The 17,999-nt window shown below is 38.8% G+C and overlaps 1 protein-coding gene and 1 long non-coding RNA gene across 2 annotated transcripts; both read right to left on the bottom strand.

Annotated features, from left to right (window-relative positions):
- Nucleotides 1-2,161: 2,161 nt before the first annotated feature.
- LOC139121119 (ciliogenesis-associated TTC17-interacting protein-like) lies at nt 2,162-17,673 on the bottom strand. The gene is made up of 2 exons (XM_070685768.1): nt 17,420-17,673; nt 2,162-2,656 (listed from the first exon to the last, which is right to left on the bottom strand). Exons 1-2 carry the CDS (start codon nt 17,539-17,541, stop codon nt 2,296-2,298), a joined length of 483 nt encoding a protein of 160 aa, XP_070541869.1. The 5' UTR covers nt 17,542-17,673; the 3' UTR covers nt 2,162-2,295.
- LOC139120922 (uncharacterized) lies at nt 16,278-17,293 on the bottom strand. Its single transcript, XR_011549178.1, has 2 exons — nt 17,207-17,293; nt 16,278-16,364 (listed from the first exon to the last, which is right to left on the bottom strand). It is a non-coding gene; the product is annotated as an uncharacterized lncRNA (long non-coding RNA).
- Nucleotides 17,674-17,999: the final 326 nt, after the last annotated feature.

Genomic DNA, 17,999 nt, shown 5'->3' on the forward strand with positions numbered 1-17,999 from the left:
GACCTATTCTAAAACTTCTAAAGCAGCTTCAAGCTACAAAACTGGTGAACTGTGATCATGCATCAAATGCAGAATTTGCTGCACCGTTGTTTGACATTCATCGGCAGTTTCTGGGAAGAGGCAACGTTTGGCAATACGAAAGTTGTGCAGCTGCAGACGGGGCGGCCCCTCCCTTTAATAAATGCACCACTAAAGTGTGCAGTTCTAGTGCTGTTCCATTGGTATACACTGTTTGTCTACCATCTCAAGTAAGTTAATGCATGGGTGTTTGTACCCATCAAGCCCAAAAGTAAGAAAATGATCAGTTATCTTTAAAAACCACGCGATTTGATTGATATTTGGCCTAATTATTGGAATTATTAAATTCTTTAAAATTAATGTCTGCCTAAATCTTGACGAGTTGAGTCACGTGACCAAATCTGATATTTTCCAGCCAAAATTTATGTCTTTATTAATTTTAATATTCCAACCGTAACCCGTTAAATTTTCTTGATTTTCTCTGCACTTTTGGAAACAACATCTATCATATTCTTTCAAAAATACATGGCACTCATGAAACTCTATCTATACTTCTTTCTGATATTCAAAATATTCATGTAAAACGTCAAAAATATTGTATTTGTTGTTTTTTTGTGAAGAAATGTTATTCAAAATTCAATAATTTTGCATCTGCCACTAGTTCCAACACAAGTTTCTATCCCATTTTACATTAATTGGTCATAATATTTTAAATATTTTGATGTTTTACTGTTGGAATATTCAGTTATTTGCAATATACAATTTTGGCGGGAAAATAATAGATTATGGTCACGTGATCTGACTTAGGCAATATATTATGATAAATTTCAACTTAATCAAATGCAAAAAATATTTTTGGCAATTTTCAGAATTTTCTGACCTGGTCTGATTAAAAAGTATGTTCAAACTGATTTTACATGTATGTATGCCTATGCCCATGCATTAACATACCTGAGATGTCTGTTTTGATTGGACAGTGTCGAAGACAAAAACCCGTGAGAAGCAAGTATTCTCGTCCTGCAGTGTGAGCGGTTTTATTTTGTTTGTAAAATCATCTCTATGCCTTATACAAAACTGTGCGTGTGTTTTTATTGTAAGTCAGGAGATTTGTGGTGTCGAAAGAAAATTTTCCATTTGTGGATGTGCGTGTTTTCATTAATGTACAATAGGCCTAAAGTAATTTGAATTGAATTGAATTGAATTGAATATACCCAGGAGGCAGTGTTTGTCATGAGCACAGTACAAACAAAACCACGTGCACAATCGGGCACAGAAATAGTGTATTTGTGCTTATGGTTTGTTTGTACCACCGTCACGTGATCTGTCAGGTGTACTGAGTCTTAGACTCTCCACAGTCGATGTGCCTTGTTTTGTGCGCACCGCGATTGGCCTGCATTCGAAGGCTACGCTGTGCAGCTGTGAGAGGACGCGCTGCCAGACACAGCAAGAACGTCCAGACCCACTCTCGGAACCATAGTTCTTATCGCGCGTACGCTAATAAGTGCAAGGAATTGTGGGAAAGACACGCCGATAAGAACTCTGCGGTGGAGATTGGTCCAGACCCTGGGATTCGCGTCGCGTTTTTGAAGGCCGCGCGCGTGTTCCAACTGATTGACAGGGAAGAACACGAATCGCAGGATCTTTGCCGGACTAACTGAGTCTGTACAACACATCGCGTCACTTTTATTCCGGAATTAAACTATTAGCCTATCCCATAGTCACATTTGAATGGCAAACAAAAACTCTAACTAATATTGGTTTATGGACCACTTATAATACGCCGCCGTGACACATATTCAGACTCACAAATTTCCCAGTACTTTTCTGATCTATAGCTTGTGAGGGTTCATTGTGAAGCTCTTGGAGTACGTAAAATTTTCAACATCTTAGTTTTGCAAAATAGAAAAATTTGATTTTTCTCCGTAGGGAAAAGGGATGGCCACCATTTTGAATTTCAAATATCCGTAAATTTATGGTAATTTACATCTCTCGTACCAAAATGTACATGATGACCCCCCCCCCCCGATTTTTGATAATTTTGCAAGAGAGTTGTTGAAAATTTCCTTGAGGAAAGTTTGAACAAAGTTAACTCTTTCACTTTCGAGACGTATTCTACCTTAATAAAAAAAATAGTACCCTTCAATTGGTTTTCACGAATTTTATTGACGGTACATCGATTCTTTGAAAGATAACCATAATATTTTGATATTTTTATGGGAGAAACTTGTTCAGTTCGATTGAAAGTCTGAGTGGTGGGATTGTAAGTAAATGATGAGCTCAGGATGGTCTGTACACAGCGATATCGGGATATTGTTCTTCATCTTCATAATTATCTCTATATAAGTCATCATAAGTATAGTCTTCTTCGTCTTCTTCATCGTTAGCGTCATCGTAATAATCATCATACTCGTCATCCTCGTCATCATATTCGTCATCCTCGTCATCATACTCGTCTTCGTCATCATATTCGTCGTCCTCGTCATCGTATTCGTCTTCCTCGTCATCATATTCGTCGTCTTCGTCATCAAGAGCGCCGAGCTCGTCATCTATTTCACCAAAATAGTCGTCGTATCCCTGAGCGCCATCAGCTCTGTTGACACCATAGCCGTCGTAGTTGGTGTCATCGTAGATATTTCTTCTGTGAGGAATAAAGACGAACAAAAACACAGAACAATAAATATACTCTGACCACTCATGTACATTATTTCAAAACCAAAGTTTAACAACGTTAACCTGAACGAAAGTCTCATTCAAGGTCATCTCGGCGACAAAAATTTATGTAAGTTATATTAATTCTGATTTCCCGAAATACTGGATTTCAAAAATCTGAATAGACTAAGGCTGGTATTGTTTATGTCTCATCAAATATGTATGTATATTTATCTCAAAAATTATAAAAACTATTATCTCAATTTTTACAAGTATAATTCTTCCATCGACTAAGACATTTTTTCCTTTTTAGTGTATGGTGGGACAATGTTAGAGATGTTTGACACCTGTTTTCTTTATCATTTACTGGCTTCTGTTTTAGTTTTGACTTTCTATTGTTCAACTGTTGTGCAAAGGGTTTTTCTCTTGCAGTCTATAGTTGTTTTCATTTTTATGTCTCCGTTCCGTCTTTATGTAATCTATCTATGCTAGTAAGGAAGTCTAATAAATAAATAAATAAATTATTAAATATTTTTGTTCTTTTTTTATATACAGGGTCTTGTTTTACTCTAAAAAGCTTGCCAAAATGCCCAATCTCCAACTTGTCAATACAGTCTTTGTATGTATGGACAATATTATTCATCACAAATGAATTCTCGAGAGGACTTGAATTCATTTTTCATCAATAAGATTTCCCGGTATATGCAGCACGTTGTGCTTGCATGGTTTAACATAATTTGGAAAGAAGAAAGCAACATTTTACTAGAATAAGAAATAATGAAGACATTTTAAAGCTTATAAAAACTATTATCTCAATTTTTGACAAGTGTTTAATTCTTCTATCGACAAAGACATATTGCAGTTACATCAAACCTGGGACGAATGTTAGGTATACTAGTCCCAGATCAAACACAGCAAGTGGCATGGCACGGATCCTTGGGTGTATTCCAAAACCGTGACCGACTGTCTGGCTAGATAATTTGACAAAGCAATTTGGAAATGTGCACAATACAATTATTATTGGAACACTGAATTCTAATCCGGACGAGAATTCAGTTGTGAACAAGAAGACGCAGTCGCGTTGGTGAAGCTGGTACTTTGTATTTTAATATATTTTAGGGGTCAAATAAGTGAAATAAACAATGGAAAATCGTCGAAAAACAATGCACTTGACCTTATATGAGTACGTTGTAGCGGTCTCCTACACACGCGATGGTGCAGTACCTTAGCCCAAGCTTGGCGGTACTCTAAGTTTTCGTGAAGGTTTGCCAATGCTCTTCGGCCAAGCTTGTCGTCGATAAAGATTAATCCAATTTTTATTTTGCAAATCTTGAGATAAGAATTGGGTCCAAAGCTTGGAGCAGGATTTTTGCCAAATCTTAAATTAAGCGTACCTGGGATTAAAGCTTCTCAGTGAAGCTTGGCATTTTAACCTTCACAGAACTTCAAACAACAAAGCTTTGGAAAACCAAGACAAGAAGTTCGGTCGATATCGCGTTGTATTCGAGTAATGTGTCAAAAATGCGGACACATCATGTGTAATAATCTCTTTATCATACATGCATACATTGGTTATGATCATTTTCCTTGCGATGTTCCGATATTTGATACGAAATCGACAGAAATGGACCCTTACTTATTCGCTATAACGCGCTGTACTCAATAGAAAGTTGGTTGCGAAGGAGTAGCTGTGGTACAATTTCAGAGCGAACAATTTAATTATTCAGATGTCAATACGGGTTTTCATAATTTGAAGGATGTTTATATTTATGTAAAATACCGCGTTAAATGTAAAATATACGCTGGAGGGTGTAAAGAGCGTAAGTTTTCGTACTCTGAAAAATACCCACAGTTCTTCTGAAAGTTACGCGATACAAGGCATACCGAAATCAGGTCAAAATCAACCTCATGCAGCGTACGGAGACATAGCTACAGATATCTATGGCCTATACTTACGAATGCAATGTGGATGTATGTTTAATAGAATTTGTGCCAGTCAGTTGATTTTCAAGAATTATCCACGTCCTTACACGCAACATGCCAAATTTATCATCTTAGAAAGGAATTTGTGAGAGAATTAGGGAAAAATTGAAGTGAGTACAACTTCGTACCTCGTTCATACTGTGACACATACATTTTGTTGCAATATACGAATAAAACATTTAAAAGCTATTTACATCGTCTGCTCGTATATTTTCGTCACTGCCTTGCCCTAAATGTAACTTAACTTGTTGAAACGACCTACATAGAAGTTTGTCTTTCTTCCTAGTAATATGATTTGTGTCAAAAACTTACATGGAATAGGATAACGAATCTTCTGAGTCACATTACGAATCGTAAAGTGTGATGTGTGCACCTGCTCTGTCGTGTATTTTCTGAAGTGTAGTCGGATTTTGTGGCTCCTTTATGGCTATACTCGATATAATTCAGTACATCGGTATTAAACCTTGTCAAGAAGAAACTTGTCGTATAGCGGTTAATTCATAAAAGTCGTGATGCAGTCGACCAAGCCGCACTCTCCACTGCAGACGACATGAAATTGAAAGCACCGGACGTACTGGACCGTCAACGATAAAAGGTGCCCGTGTCGCGATGTCGGTCGATCTCAACGCTAACAAATTTTCAACGCGTTCTTATGTTTATTTTATCCAAAGTCTGATTACTGGTCTATATTTCTACTCACATTTGATCATAACTTTCAAACCAATAATTTGCGAAGACTCGGCAGCAAAACCGACTCCCTAAACTGAGATAAAAATAACCCTTAGGTCAAATGCTGGGTCAAGGGACCCAAAAGCTAGTAGAAACGAGGATGATTAAAATCTTATCCGTAAAGTTCGGCCAAAGGTTACTGCACCAGCTTGGAAAGGTTAGTTTGCCTAAGGTTCAACAAATGTATGCAAGGATAAGCTTCAGCGAATTTTGGGCGTACCAGTCTTAAATTAAAGTTCCATTAACTGTATCTCCTGGCGATTTTTCCGTTAGTTTTGATTGAAATGATCACTGGCTTATGTTGAATAGCCTGTCAAATAACAGAGAATCGCATATTATTCGGAAACATTATGTGCCCTACAACTAAATAACATGTGATTTTACAACGAAAATTTCAATTTTTGTCCGGACAGAAATACAAACTCTGTTGACACGCGGATTGCAACGTAGGCATTCGTCTGCACCTGCGCGAGCCATTTACAGCAATTTCAAAATAAATATTCATTACTTATGCCCGGTACTTACGTCGTAGTCCGTTGTCCGAGCACGTTGCGTAGCCAGATGTCTGGCAATCCACGACGGAATGTTGTTTTGATCCCGCAATAAACGTGAACTTGTACATCTCGCGTGATCGCGGCGTCACCATATCTGCGTTCTCCACAGCACGCTGAGCATGCCAGACGTCAACAAACGAGCTCGGAAGGGCAACACGTTTGAACAAAAATTAGCAGTTTTATAAGGCTATAACATCACTAATCATGTTTGTTTCTTCGTAAAACAAAATTTTGCAACAAATATGAGCCTCCAACATGGAATTTTCCGAGGTAAAAAAGGTCAAAAGTTACAAATAATGGCCCTTTAAAGGTCGGTACGCTCAACATTGTACCGAGCTTCGGCGCATAACCTTTGACTATTATATAGCTTTGACCAAGGTACTGAACAATCGCGTGTGTAGGGTGGCAATGCACAAATAATAGCGACAGATTTTAAGAAGAACAACGCACTCCTCTATTCTGATGTGGAAAATTACTAAACATTTACCTAGAATGCAAATTATATGTCAAGCCCCTCTTCTGACTTCAACCGCCCTTTTTCTTTCGCTTCGCTAATCGTGTACGTAATAATGATAAACCCATTCTATGCATAATCACAACACAATAGTGTTGATCGCGATTTCAGGTTTGTTACTAAATAAAGCTGCACGCGCGCGACTTTCGGACAAATATGCCTGAAATTCGGACAAATTTTGTCGTTGCATGCGCGGCTGTTGTTGCATCTTGTAGTCTGAGCAATCAATTCATACGAATAAGTGTAACTTTTCGTTGCCACTGTAACACTAGCAGGTTTTATTGTCGTCGTTTATGCGGGAAATGCGGAGGAGTATTTATTTATGCATATTAATGAGAGAGAAAACTTGACGTCATTTGCGATCTGTGCTATACGCGATCACACTGCCATTGGCAACGCGTTTACTGTGCTCATATTATAAAACATGACGGATTTCTCTGAAATTTATTATTATTTCAATATATTCAATAGACAGACCCACGGACTTGTGACAAGCCTATATCGACGCATAATGTTTGTATGTTTTACCGCCTTACTGTTACGTGCAGAGAAAACTAACAAAAGGGTGAACTCAGCAGTTAATGTTTAAACAAAATTTATTACAAAAATAAAACTAATTGCTAAGTCAGGGATAGAGTACAAGCTTTAAAAGTGTACAGACTACTTATCTCAGCTGGGACGGCAAAGCTCCAGTCTCAGAGTTGTAACAGTCAGTCGGATGAATGAACAGTCCTTTGGCTTGCAGGCTTGAAGCTGCACAAAGTCCACAGTATAAATCCAGCGTGACAGTGAAGGTCTTGAAAAGTCTTGAGAATGACTACTGCTGGAGTTTAGTAACACACAAGAGACACGATCCCAAAAGTCTGACTGGAAGCAGTGCACGTCCCTTTTATAAAGGCATATAAGAACAATCTAGAACTTTTATTGACATGCTAATTACTGTTCTAAAATTATCTCTCTTACACAACTAATCAACTTTCCAGAACATTCCAAACATGACTAATTGAATTCAAGGTTGTGAGGTCATTAAGGGCAGTGACCTTGAGAATGTTCTAGACTAATTGAACTCAGGTCATGATGAGTGTGGGGTAAATGACCTACATAACACACCCCCTCTTCAAAAAAGAAAATTTTTCAAAGAAAAATCTTTCTTTTACAAATGTAATCTTGAAAAGGATTTAAGTACTCAAAATTTTTTTTTTTTTTTTTTTTTTTTTTTTACTCTAAAGTAAAATTTCTTGAAAGTGAACAACAATAAACTCTAAATACGAGAGAGACAGTCTGCAATTAAATTGTCTCTGCCTTTGATATGTCTAATATCAAGATTAAACTCCTGTAACATTAAACTCCATCTTAGCAATCTCTGATTTTTGCCTTTAAATTTCTGCAGAAAAACAAGAGGGTTGTGATCAATATAAACCACTATTGGCTGATTTGAAGAAGTAACATAAACTTCAAAATGCTGTAAAGCTAATATCAAAGATAAACACTCTTTTTCAATTGTAGAGTAGTTTCTCTGGGATTTGTTAAATTTGCGTGAAAATAGCAAACAGGATGATCTACCCCATGACTATCCTCTTGCAATAAAACAGCACCAGCAGCCGTATCACTAGTATCTACAGCTAATTTGAATGGCAAAGTGAAATCTGGTGCAGACAACACTGGGGCACTTTGCAGTATGGCTTAAGTGTATCAAATGCCTGTTGGCATTGCTCTGACCAAACAAACTTTACTTTCTTTTTAAGTAAGTTAGTCAAAGGCTCAGTAATTGTGGAGAAATTTGGACAGAATTTTCTGTAGTAACCAGCCATACCGAGAAAGCGCATCAGTTGTCGTTTGCAGTTTGGTATGGGAAAACTTGAAATGGCACTGATTTTGGCATCAACAGGTTTTACCTCACCCTGTCCTACAGTATGTCCGAGGTAAGTTACCCTAGCCCAACCAAACTCAGATTTGGCAAGGTTGACAGTCAACATTGCTTTGCTCAGTCTCTCAAAGAACTTCCGCATGAGCTTGATGTGTTCCTCCCAGGTGTCACTATACAGGACGACGTCGTCAACGTAGGCTGCACACCCGTCTAGCCGGATATGACGTCGTTGATCATCCGTTGGAACGTTGCCGGAGAGTTCTTCATTCCGAATGGCATCACCTTGTACTGGAACAATCCGTCTGGTGTAACAAAGGCGGATATTTCACGAGCACGATCCGTCAGAGGGACTTGCCAAAATCCCTTCAGTAGGTCAAATTTCGTCACGTACTTAGCTTTTCCCACTCGGTCGATGCAGTCATCAATCCTCGGGATTGGGAAAGTGTCTGTCTTTGTTAAAGTGTTGACCTTCCTAAAGTCCGTGCACATACGATAACTGTGATCTGATTTGGGAACAAGTATGCACGGCGAACTCCAGTTACTTTTACTGGGTTCAATAAAGTCATTGTCCAGCAGGTATTTGACTTCTTCCTGGAGATATTTCGCTTTTGTTGGATTCAGTCTGTATGGATGTTGTTTTACAGGCTTACTGTCCCCAACATCAACGTCATGATAGATGACGTTCGTCCTCGTTGGAACATCTTTAAACAGGTGTTTATATTCGTGGAGCAGTTCTTTCACCTGTTGTTGTTGTTCTGGCTGGAGGTGTGCCAACTTTGTAGACTCCAGCTTCTCCAGGATTTCTGAGTTCTGAAGCTTGACCGAGCCCAGCTTTGAGTTTAGAGTATTTTCACTCAAGTCAGTTTCAGTATCACTATCTTCATAATGGCCAGAACTGACTGTACTGACAGGCTTTGTTTTAGTAGGATTATCCCTATCCAAATATGGCTTAAGCATATTTATGTGACATAGCTGTTTTTGTTTTCGCCTGTCAGGTGTTATTATGATGTAATTTAAATCACTCAATTTCTTATCAATTAGGTATGGCCCAAAGTAACGAGCATGGAGTGGTTTGCCAGGAATTGGAAGTAGAACAAGAACTTTTTGACCTGGTTCAAACTTCCGTTTTGAGGTGCTTTTATCATATTTGGTTTTCATTGACTGCTGAGATGACTCAAGATTTTCTCTGGCTAATTCACATGCTTTAGAGAGCTTTGTACGAAAATCTGACACATATTGCAAAATATTCAGACAATCATCATCGTCTGATAGGAATTTCTCTTTAACGAGCTTAAGTGGGCCACGGACTGTATGTCCAAATACAAGCTCAAATGGGCTAAAACCAAGAGACTCTTGAATTGACTCTCTAACAGCAAAGAGCAGAAAATGAATTCCTTCATCCCACTGCTTCTCTGTGTCAAAACAGTAGGTCCTAATCATGTTTTTCAAAGTTTGATGAAATCGCTCAAGAGCACCCTGACTTTCTGGATGATAGGCGGATGACCTATACTGTTTAATGCCTAGCTGATCCATTACTTGTTGAAAAATACCAGACATAAAGTTGGAGCCTTGATCGGACTGGACACATTTAGGGAGGCCAAATAAAGTGAAAAATTTGACTAAAGCTCTCACTATAGTCTTTGTCTTTATGTTTCTCAGTGGTATGGCTTCTGGGAACCGAGTTGATGTACACATTATTGTCAGCATGTACTCATTTCCTGATCTTGTTTTTGGTAGGGGCCCAACACAGTCTATTAGAATCCTACTAAATGGTTCTTGAAATGCAGGAATTGGCTGTAAAGGGGCCTTTGGAATGGTCTGATTTGGCTTTCCTACCATTTGACATGTGTGACAAGTTTTACAGAAATGTGCTACATCCTGCCTGAGATTAGGCCAATAAAAGTGACTGAGAATTTTGTGATAAGTTTTCCTTACTCCCAAATGACCAGCCCAGGGCGTTTCATGGGCCAGGCGCAATATTTCAGCACGGTAGGGCTTTGGAACCACAATTTGATGTTTTATAGCCCAATCGTCATCAACCAAAACATCTGGAGGTCTCCATTTACGCATGAGAATACCAGATTTTGTATAATAGGAAACAGAGCTATCTGAAGTTTTACCTTCATCATCTACCCTGTCAAACAAAGACAAAATATCTGGGTCTTTGTGTTGTTCTGCAATGAGATTTGATCTAGAAAATGTCTGACTTTGGTCAGCAGAAGTTTTACTGGAAGTTTCAAATCCACGAGGGATAACGGAATGATCCGTGTCAAACACCTGACTGAGAAAGGTGTCATTTAAGTCAACATCTGTGACATTATTTTTGAGAGTATTTTGATTCTCGGAAGTTTTCTTTGACATGGCTCGAGTAATGGCACATGAAGGAAATAAATCGGGTATCTCTTGTTCAATTGGCTCTGGATCCTGATCTAAACTAGGATTATCAGTCACAAGTGGATTAGTAATGACCTTGTCCCCGGCAAGGTCGTTTCCAAGAAGAAGGTGAATCCCTTCAAAAGGCAAAAAAGGCCTAATACCTAAAGTCACAGGTCCAGAAACAAAGTCCGAAGACAAATAGACATTATGGAGAGGAACAGGAATGTAGTCTTACAATCTACCCCCTTAATAAGAACTTTAGAACCTGAAAATGACTTTTCAGAAAACGGCAGGGTATCTGCCAACAAAAGAGACTGGGAAGCCCCGGTATCTCTTAAAATTTTGACAGGGGTAGCGGAAGAAAAATCACTAGAAAGTGATATAAAACCATCATGAATAAATGGTTCGAAAATACCCATAATGCTATCCTGAGAAGATTGACCTTGACCTCATTAATTGGGGATAAGAGGGATTTAACCTCAGAAAATGTGTTGCACACATTATTAGACTCTAATTGAGTTGATGAAGAAATAAAGCCGGTGGGCTTAGATCCACTTTGACCACTTTGACCTTCACGTTTTCTTTTCAATTTGAAACACTCTGACATTAAATGGCCGTCTTTCTTGCAATAATTACAAGAAGTGTACCGAACTGTTTGTCAGAAGGAGATTGAGACTTGGGATCTGATGATGTGGAAGTGTTACTTGAATTTTGTGAACTGTTGTCATTTGATTTCCTACTCTTGAAAAATTCTTGGATGAAAAGGAGGAGTTAAATTTACCTGCATTGTTTCTGTATGAAAAGGACTGGGATGGTTTGCTGAGAAAGGAAGATTTGTGGGTCAATGAATAGTCATCGGCCAAACGTGCAGCAACCTCCAATGTATCTGCCTTTTGTTCATTGATAAATGTCTTGATGTCACTCCGGATGCACCTCTTAAATTCCTCAATCAAAACAAGTTGTCGTAATTTGTCATAATTCTGACTGACCTTTCAGAAGAACACCAACGATCAAACAGTTGTTCTTTTGTTCGAGCAAATTCAACATAAGTTTGATCCTTCACCTTCTCACAATCCCTAAATTTCTGACGGTAAGCTTCAGGCACCAACTCATAGCCCTTGAGAATTAATTCCTTCACAGAATCATAATCTGAAGCCTGCTCTACTGACAATGAATGTAAATTTCTCTGGCTTTACCCACCAAAGCACTCTGCAAAAGCATAGACCAGGACTCCTTAGGCCAATTCAGACTCTGAGCAATTTTCTCAAAATGAAGGAAATATTTATCAACATCCTTTTCTTGGAAAGGGGGGACTAACTGAAATGCTTAGTGATGTCAAAACCGTGTGAAGGGAAGGATTTTCCTGACTGTCCAAGCTCTAAACGTTTCATTTCTAATCTTTCCTGCCTATCTTTCTCTCTCTGTCTTTCTTCCATTTCTAACTGCATTTGTATTTTTTCTTTTTCTATTTGTAATTCTAGTTTCTTGATCTCCAAATTTGTCTGCATTTCTAATTCTAATTTTCTTAGTTCAAAGGTAGACTCGGGCTCATAATCTTTCAATGTGGATTCCTCAATTGGCCTAAATTAACTAAATGTTTGGCAATACGGTACTGTATTTCCCTCTTGCGCATAGATCTTTTGACTTCTACTTTAAGGAAATTGGCCAGTGTTATGAGGTCGTCTTTTCTGAGGGAATCAAATGTGTCCTGATCAAGGTCATCCATTTCCTCTGGTTTAAATTCCGCCATGATTAAATTTCGCTGAGTTCACAGTATACAGTAGTTTTGAAAAGGCTGTCAAAATGTTGTCAAACGGCTCAAAATGTTCGTATCCCGGACGAGCCCCCAATTGTTACGTGCAGAGAAAACTAACAAAAGGGTGAACTCAGCAGTTAATGTTTAAACAAAATTTATTACAAAAATAAAACTAATTGCTAAGTCAGGGATAGAGTACAAGCTTTAAAAGTGTACAGACTACTTATCTCAGCTGGGACGGCAAAGCTCCAGTCTCAGAGTTGTAACAGTCAGTCGGATGAATGAACAGTCCTTTGGCTTGCAGGCTTGAAGCTGCACAAAGTCCACAGTATAAATCCAGCGTTGACAGTGAAGGTCTTGAAAAGTCTTGAGAATGACTACTGCTGGAGTTTAGTAACACACAAGAGACACGATCCCAAAAGTCTGACTGGAAGCAGTGCACGTCCCTTTTATAAAGGCATATAAGAACAATCTAGAACTTTTATTGACATGCTAATTACTGTTCTAAAATTATCTCTCTTACACAACTAATCAACTTTCCAGAACATTCCAAACATGACTAATTGAATTCAAGGTTGTGAGGTCATTAAGGGCAGTGACCTTGAGAATGTTCTAGACTAATTGAACTCAGGTCATGATGAGTGTGGGGTAAATGACCTACATAACATTACCAAAATTCATATAGAACGCGTGATGATCATAACATTGGAGGGTGCTTTGACTTAATATTTTGCTTACATCAGCATGAAGTTGGTACTCATATGACTTTAAGGAAACGCGGATGATATTTTATAACATTTTCTTTGTCTTTACTTTAAACTTAGTCGAAATATTTTATTCTATTTGTGAAAAAAACTGGGAGATTTCAATTCATATTGCCTTTATTATTGTAGATTATCATACATGCTGTGCCTGTATTGCCATTCTTCTATTGTTCAGACGGTACTGATATGAGCCCATATTTTAACTAGTGAAAATACGAATTATATTTTCACTGTAACCGAACTACTTACAGCGACGCGTACGCGTGACCTTCGCTGTATGCATGACCTCCGTTGGTATATGTACATATAAAACAGCTGAGCGAATAAGACAAATGACAATCCGAAACGTCATTATGATTATGGTAAAAAATTATGTTGTTTGCAGTCACTTCATGGGCATTGCACTTAGGCACAAGTCCAATTGTACCAACAACATACAAACAAACGTATTGAAAATTTGTATAATTTACCGACACCTGTCGGTCCCGTGGCGGTGGTTCGTGTCGTCTACGCTGCTGAAGATTACACCATGGATGTATGATTACACGTAATGATCTTGGTTGACAGAGCATCATGATAGAATCGCTTTACGACAAGTTTCCTGATGATGAGCTTAAATAATCTGGGCGGTGAATTACATCGTTCACTGTCGTAAATGAGCCACGAAATACCAACCGCACTGAAAATACTCGCGACAGACAAGGTTGAACTTGCACATGATATGTCCGATTTGTACCTGTCAGTGCACAGGTCATGATCGTGTCTGGTGGCACCGATGCGGTGCGGGTTTCAGATACAATGTACCATCTAGGGAAAGTCAAAATTTCGCTTAGGTTGTTCAAGGAAGTTTAGTTCTATTTAGGCAAGCCAGGAACGAAAATATACGAGCAGACGACGGAAATACCTTTGAAATGTTTTATTCGTACAGCAACAAAATCACGAACGAGTTACGACACTACAGCTTACAGTGTACTCACTTCATGTTTTAACTAATCCGCTTACTGAGATGGTAAATTCGGCATATTTGACGTCTGGGAACATGTATAATTCTTCGAGATAAACTGACAGGTACGGGTATTATATCCACTGTATGTGCATTCATAGATGTCGCAGAGCTGCTCGCTCTCTGTGCTCTCAGCTGTTCATACTCAATAGAGTTTGAGCGTGGCGCTAGTATTTTGACCCGATTTTGGCGGCCTCATGCAGGGATGAGGTTATGTATCAAAACACGAAAACACACCCATTTTACAAACTCCCGCCTATCTTTTACATTCACCGTCATTTTAAACTAAAAATAAATCTTCTTCAAATTGTGAAAACCTGTGTCGACATCGTAATATCTAAATTGTTTGCTTTAAAAGTGCTCAATAAACCCTCCTTTGAAGTGGAATGGCCCAATAGCGGAATAATATCAAGAAGTGATACGGTTGCCATCACTCCTTAGCAACCAACTTTTTATAAGTACAGCCTTGGGGAAGCAAGGTCGATTTCAAGTTGATTTCGTCGCTAATTTCGGAGCGTCTGTATGAAAACAGTCATAACCAAAGCATGCATGTATGATAAAGGGGTTATTACACGAAGTTAGGGCGATACCGCGTCGTATTCTCGTGACACATCACTCGAATACGACGCGGTATCGCCCAAACTTCGTGTAATAACCCCTAATTGTCTTCCTCAATAAGCTTCCCTTCACGTTTATTCTATTGATTAAATTCAGGACATTTGATTGACAGGATGACATGCGCAAGAGCTTTAATCATGAAGTTCGTCACTTGTGATAGCGTTTATTTATTTATTTTGTATTTATATAGTTATACCACTCTCCGCCTTGTGCCCATTGTTCTAACCATGCTTTCTAATTTCCATAACCGAATATTTTAGTATCACCACCTGGCTTTCTTTTGTTTAAAAAGTGTCCGATTTACAAGTTCTTTTGTTAAAAACTGTCCGGTTTACTAGTAAATCGGACACTTTTAAACAAAAGAACTTGTAAAATGGACACTTTTTAAACAAAAGAAAGTCACGTGGCGACGAGTAAAAAACAAAACAAATGCGAGACATTAACCAGAAGAAATTTATTTCACCATCAAGTACAGAGTAAAGACACTTTAAAAGAATCACCGGACTGAATTAATTTTGCACGACTGTACATCTCAAAATCAATTACAGGTCACCGTGAAATAACGGTATTGATTGCAAATATCACTTCTGTGTTAAGGTTATTGTTATCACGATCATTCGAAGCTGAAATTTAAGACTTCAAAGTCAGTTGTCAAACACTGAATGTGAAGATTTCGGTCGCCTTTGGTAAAGTTAAATCTAGCTACAGGCAAACACACACGCAGTACCACAGTCATTATGGATCTAGACATTTTGGTTTTTTGTACTTGCAGTTTCTGTTGCGCCTTTCTCTGACGTGGCTGTGTAGCTTGGTCTTCCGATTGTGGCCGTTAGCACTGGCGTGACAGGGGGACTTTTCTTTTCCATCTTTGGCTTTGGTAGTTAAAGTGCACCGAATACAGCTTTCATTTGTACTTCGTCCGCCATATCGAAATACGTAGAGCGACACGACGATTGCGTGTATGCTGCTCAAAGTTTTCGACCCAAATGAGCAAAGCGTGACTCTAACGTCGATCTGCAAACACCTTTTCACTTCATTCAACCAACCAATCAATCAAACATAATTCATACAATTCAAATCAAACCAGGTGCTCAACCACGTCATCGCACTACAATAGCAACACATGTCAACTTTGTTTTATCCAATCATGGGTTATTTTTTATACTTTCGTTCAACAAGGTGTCAAAACGCGTCAATGTTTTCCTGCCAAAGTTTCAACTTGCACTGCACTAAAATTACAAATAAAAACATTCGGCGTGCAAACAAGGCTCAAAAACTCGGCAAAGTCGTGGTATAACACGGTAAGCGAACTCGTAGTCGGCGGTTTACGGAATTGAACGGTACAGTTTGCCATAAAACTCCTCGGCCCTGCGGGCCTCGGAGTTTTACTGGCAAACTGTACCGTTAAATTCCGTAAACCGCCTCCTACTCGTCCGTTTACCTATAGTAGGGTGACCGGACGATTTTTAAAACTGAATTTTTTTGCCAAAATCTTGATGGCACCTGTTGAAAGTGTTGGTACAAAGTCCAAATCTGCAAAAATAATTTGGCTAATTAGCATAATCACAATTTGGCAGCCTCTGGAAAATCTAAGTTTCCAAATTCTTTCCCTGGGAATATTGTAATGAGGAATAATGAGACAATATGACCAAAAATCGGATCAAATATTGTTAAAATGGCTCAAAGATGACTAACTGTACAATAATGAGTCTCGTGAAAGGTGCATTGATAGTTTCCAAATTATTTCTGTGAGAATATTGTATGGGTTGATGAGTCACAGTGAAAGAAAATGGAAGATTGTCCTTAGACTGACCTTTGTGTTTACAGTATCATGGATACAAGCCATTGTTTCTGGTCAGAGACAGGTGCGCACCAGTGAAAAAGCACGTTGTTCAAGTACGGCACTATTGCGAACTTTACTTCCTGCTTTTAAAAAACCGTGGGCGCTAATTTGCGCTGCATAGCTGAGCTATTTTAAAGCACAAAACAAGTAGAAAATATATAAGGTACAATTTGCCCGCATGGCATTTCTTCCCTCCTTGAAAATGATGCCAAAAGTCATAGCCGTTTCAAAGTAAAAATTTCGTCAGCAGTTTCTTGGAAGAAAAAAAAACCTTTTTAGGAAATTTTTGCACTCATCTTGACGTCCTAGTCTTCACAACATTCACTGTGAAATGCAAGTGTTTCCGTTCACGCGATCTCTCATAGTGACCATTCGCGTGCGAGTAGACGACTTCCAAGATGGCGTCCCGTCTGACGTTTGTTGACAAAATGTGTTCATAAACTTCAAGATTTTCACGTCATTACCTTGTTCATAGACATAAATGTGCACAACTGTTGCATACTTAAGGTGAATTTGTACAATTTACCACTACCTGGGTCCCCCTTTATGCCTTCGATTTCGAGCATTCACTCTTAGAAAACTTGTGTCAGCCCATTGTAGGGAATAGGAGGGCCTCTCGTCCGGTCACCCTACCTATAGATAACTGAGTCAGAGAAAGTCAAACACTATAGGCACAGACAGGCACAAGCAATTATAGACTGACGCCGAGACATTGAAATTGTGATATGTGACAGAAGGCACTTACCTCACGACATTATCAATGTCGCCGAACCGCCTCGGCACCCGCTTCAAAACCGGCGAACACGACACCATGAGAGCCGTCATCAAAAACAGAGACGCTACTAGGAAGTATATTGGCTTGTGCATCTCGAAAAGCGTCGACGTGAACCAGAAAACTGACAAAGATCTTGAGGGGTAAAACTACCTTTCACAACAGTTGCAACAACGTGACGTTGAAATGACTTTTAACGATTTGTTTCTCTTTCTAGAATTTCGAATATGTCTAAAGAACTTTTCTACACGCGCAACTCATAGCATTCTTTGTGCGTATTCTTTGGCAGTATCAGCGAACGTGGTGCACGTGGAAATGACCCTTTACCGCGCTTGCGGGTTGTCGATATCCCGCTCCGTATACTATCGACAGAAATTCGGAGGTGTCTGTTTTTAGCTATTGTGCATACGTGCTAATGCTTTTCTAGGTGAAAATCTTCGGAGGTAGCATTTCAAAGTTGTGGTGATAAAATTTAATAATGGCCTGCACAAGAACATTTTGTTTATCTTGATTTCAAACTTGCGCTGTTCGAGGTCACAGTTTTTATTAGCTA

The sequence above is a fragment of the Ptychodera flava genome, chromosome 21 (assembly GCF_041260155.1).
Source record: "Ptychodera flava strain L36383 chromosome 21, AS_Pfla_20210202, whole genome shotgun sequence".
In the NCBI taxonomy this organism is placed as follows: Eukaryota; Metazoa; Hemichordata; class Enteropneusta; family Ptychoderidae; genus Ptychodera; species Ptychodera flava.

Excerpts from the sequence above, each read along its gene's own strand:
- LOC139121119 (XM_070685768.1), bottom strand. The coding sequence starts at position 17,541 with ATGCACAAGCCAATATACTTCCTAGTAGCGTCTCTGTTTTTGATGACG. Across the intron at positions 2,657-17,419 it reads GACATTGATAATGTCGTGAG|AAGAAATATCTACGATGACA; the intron begins GTAAGTGCCTTC and ends TATTCCTCACAG.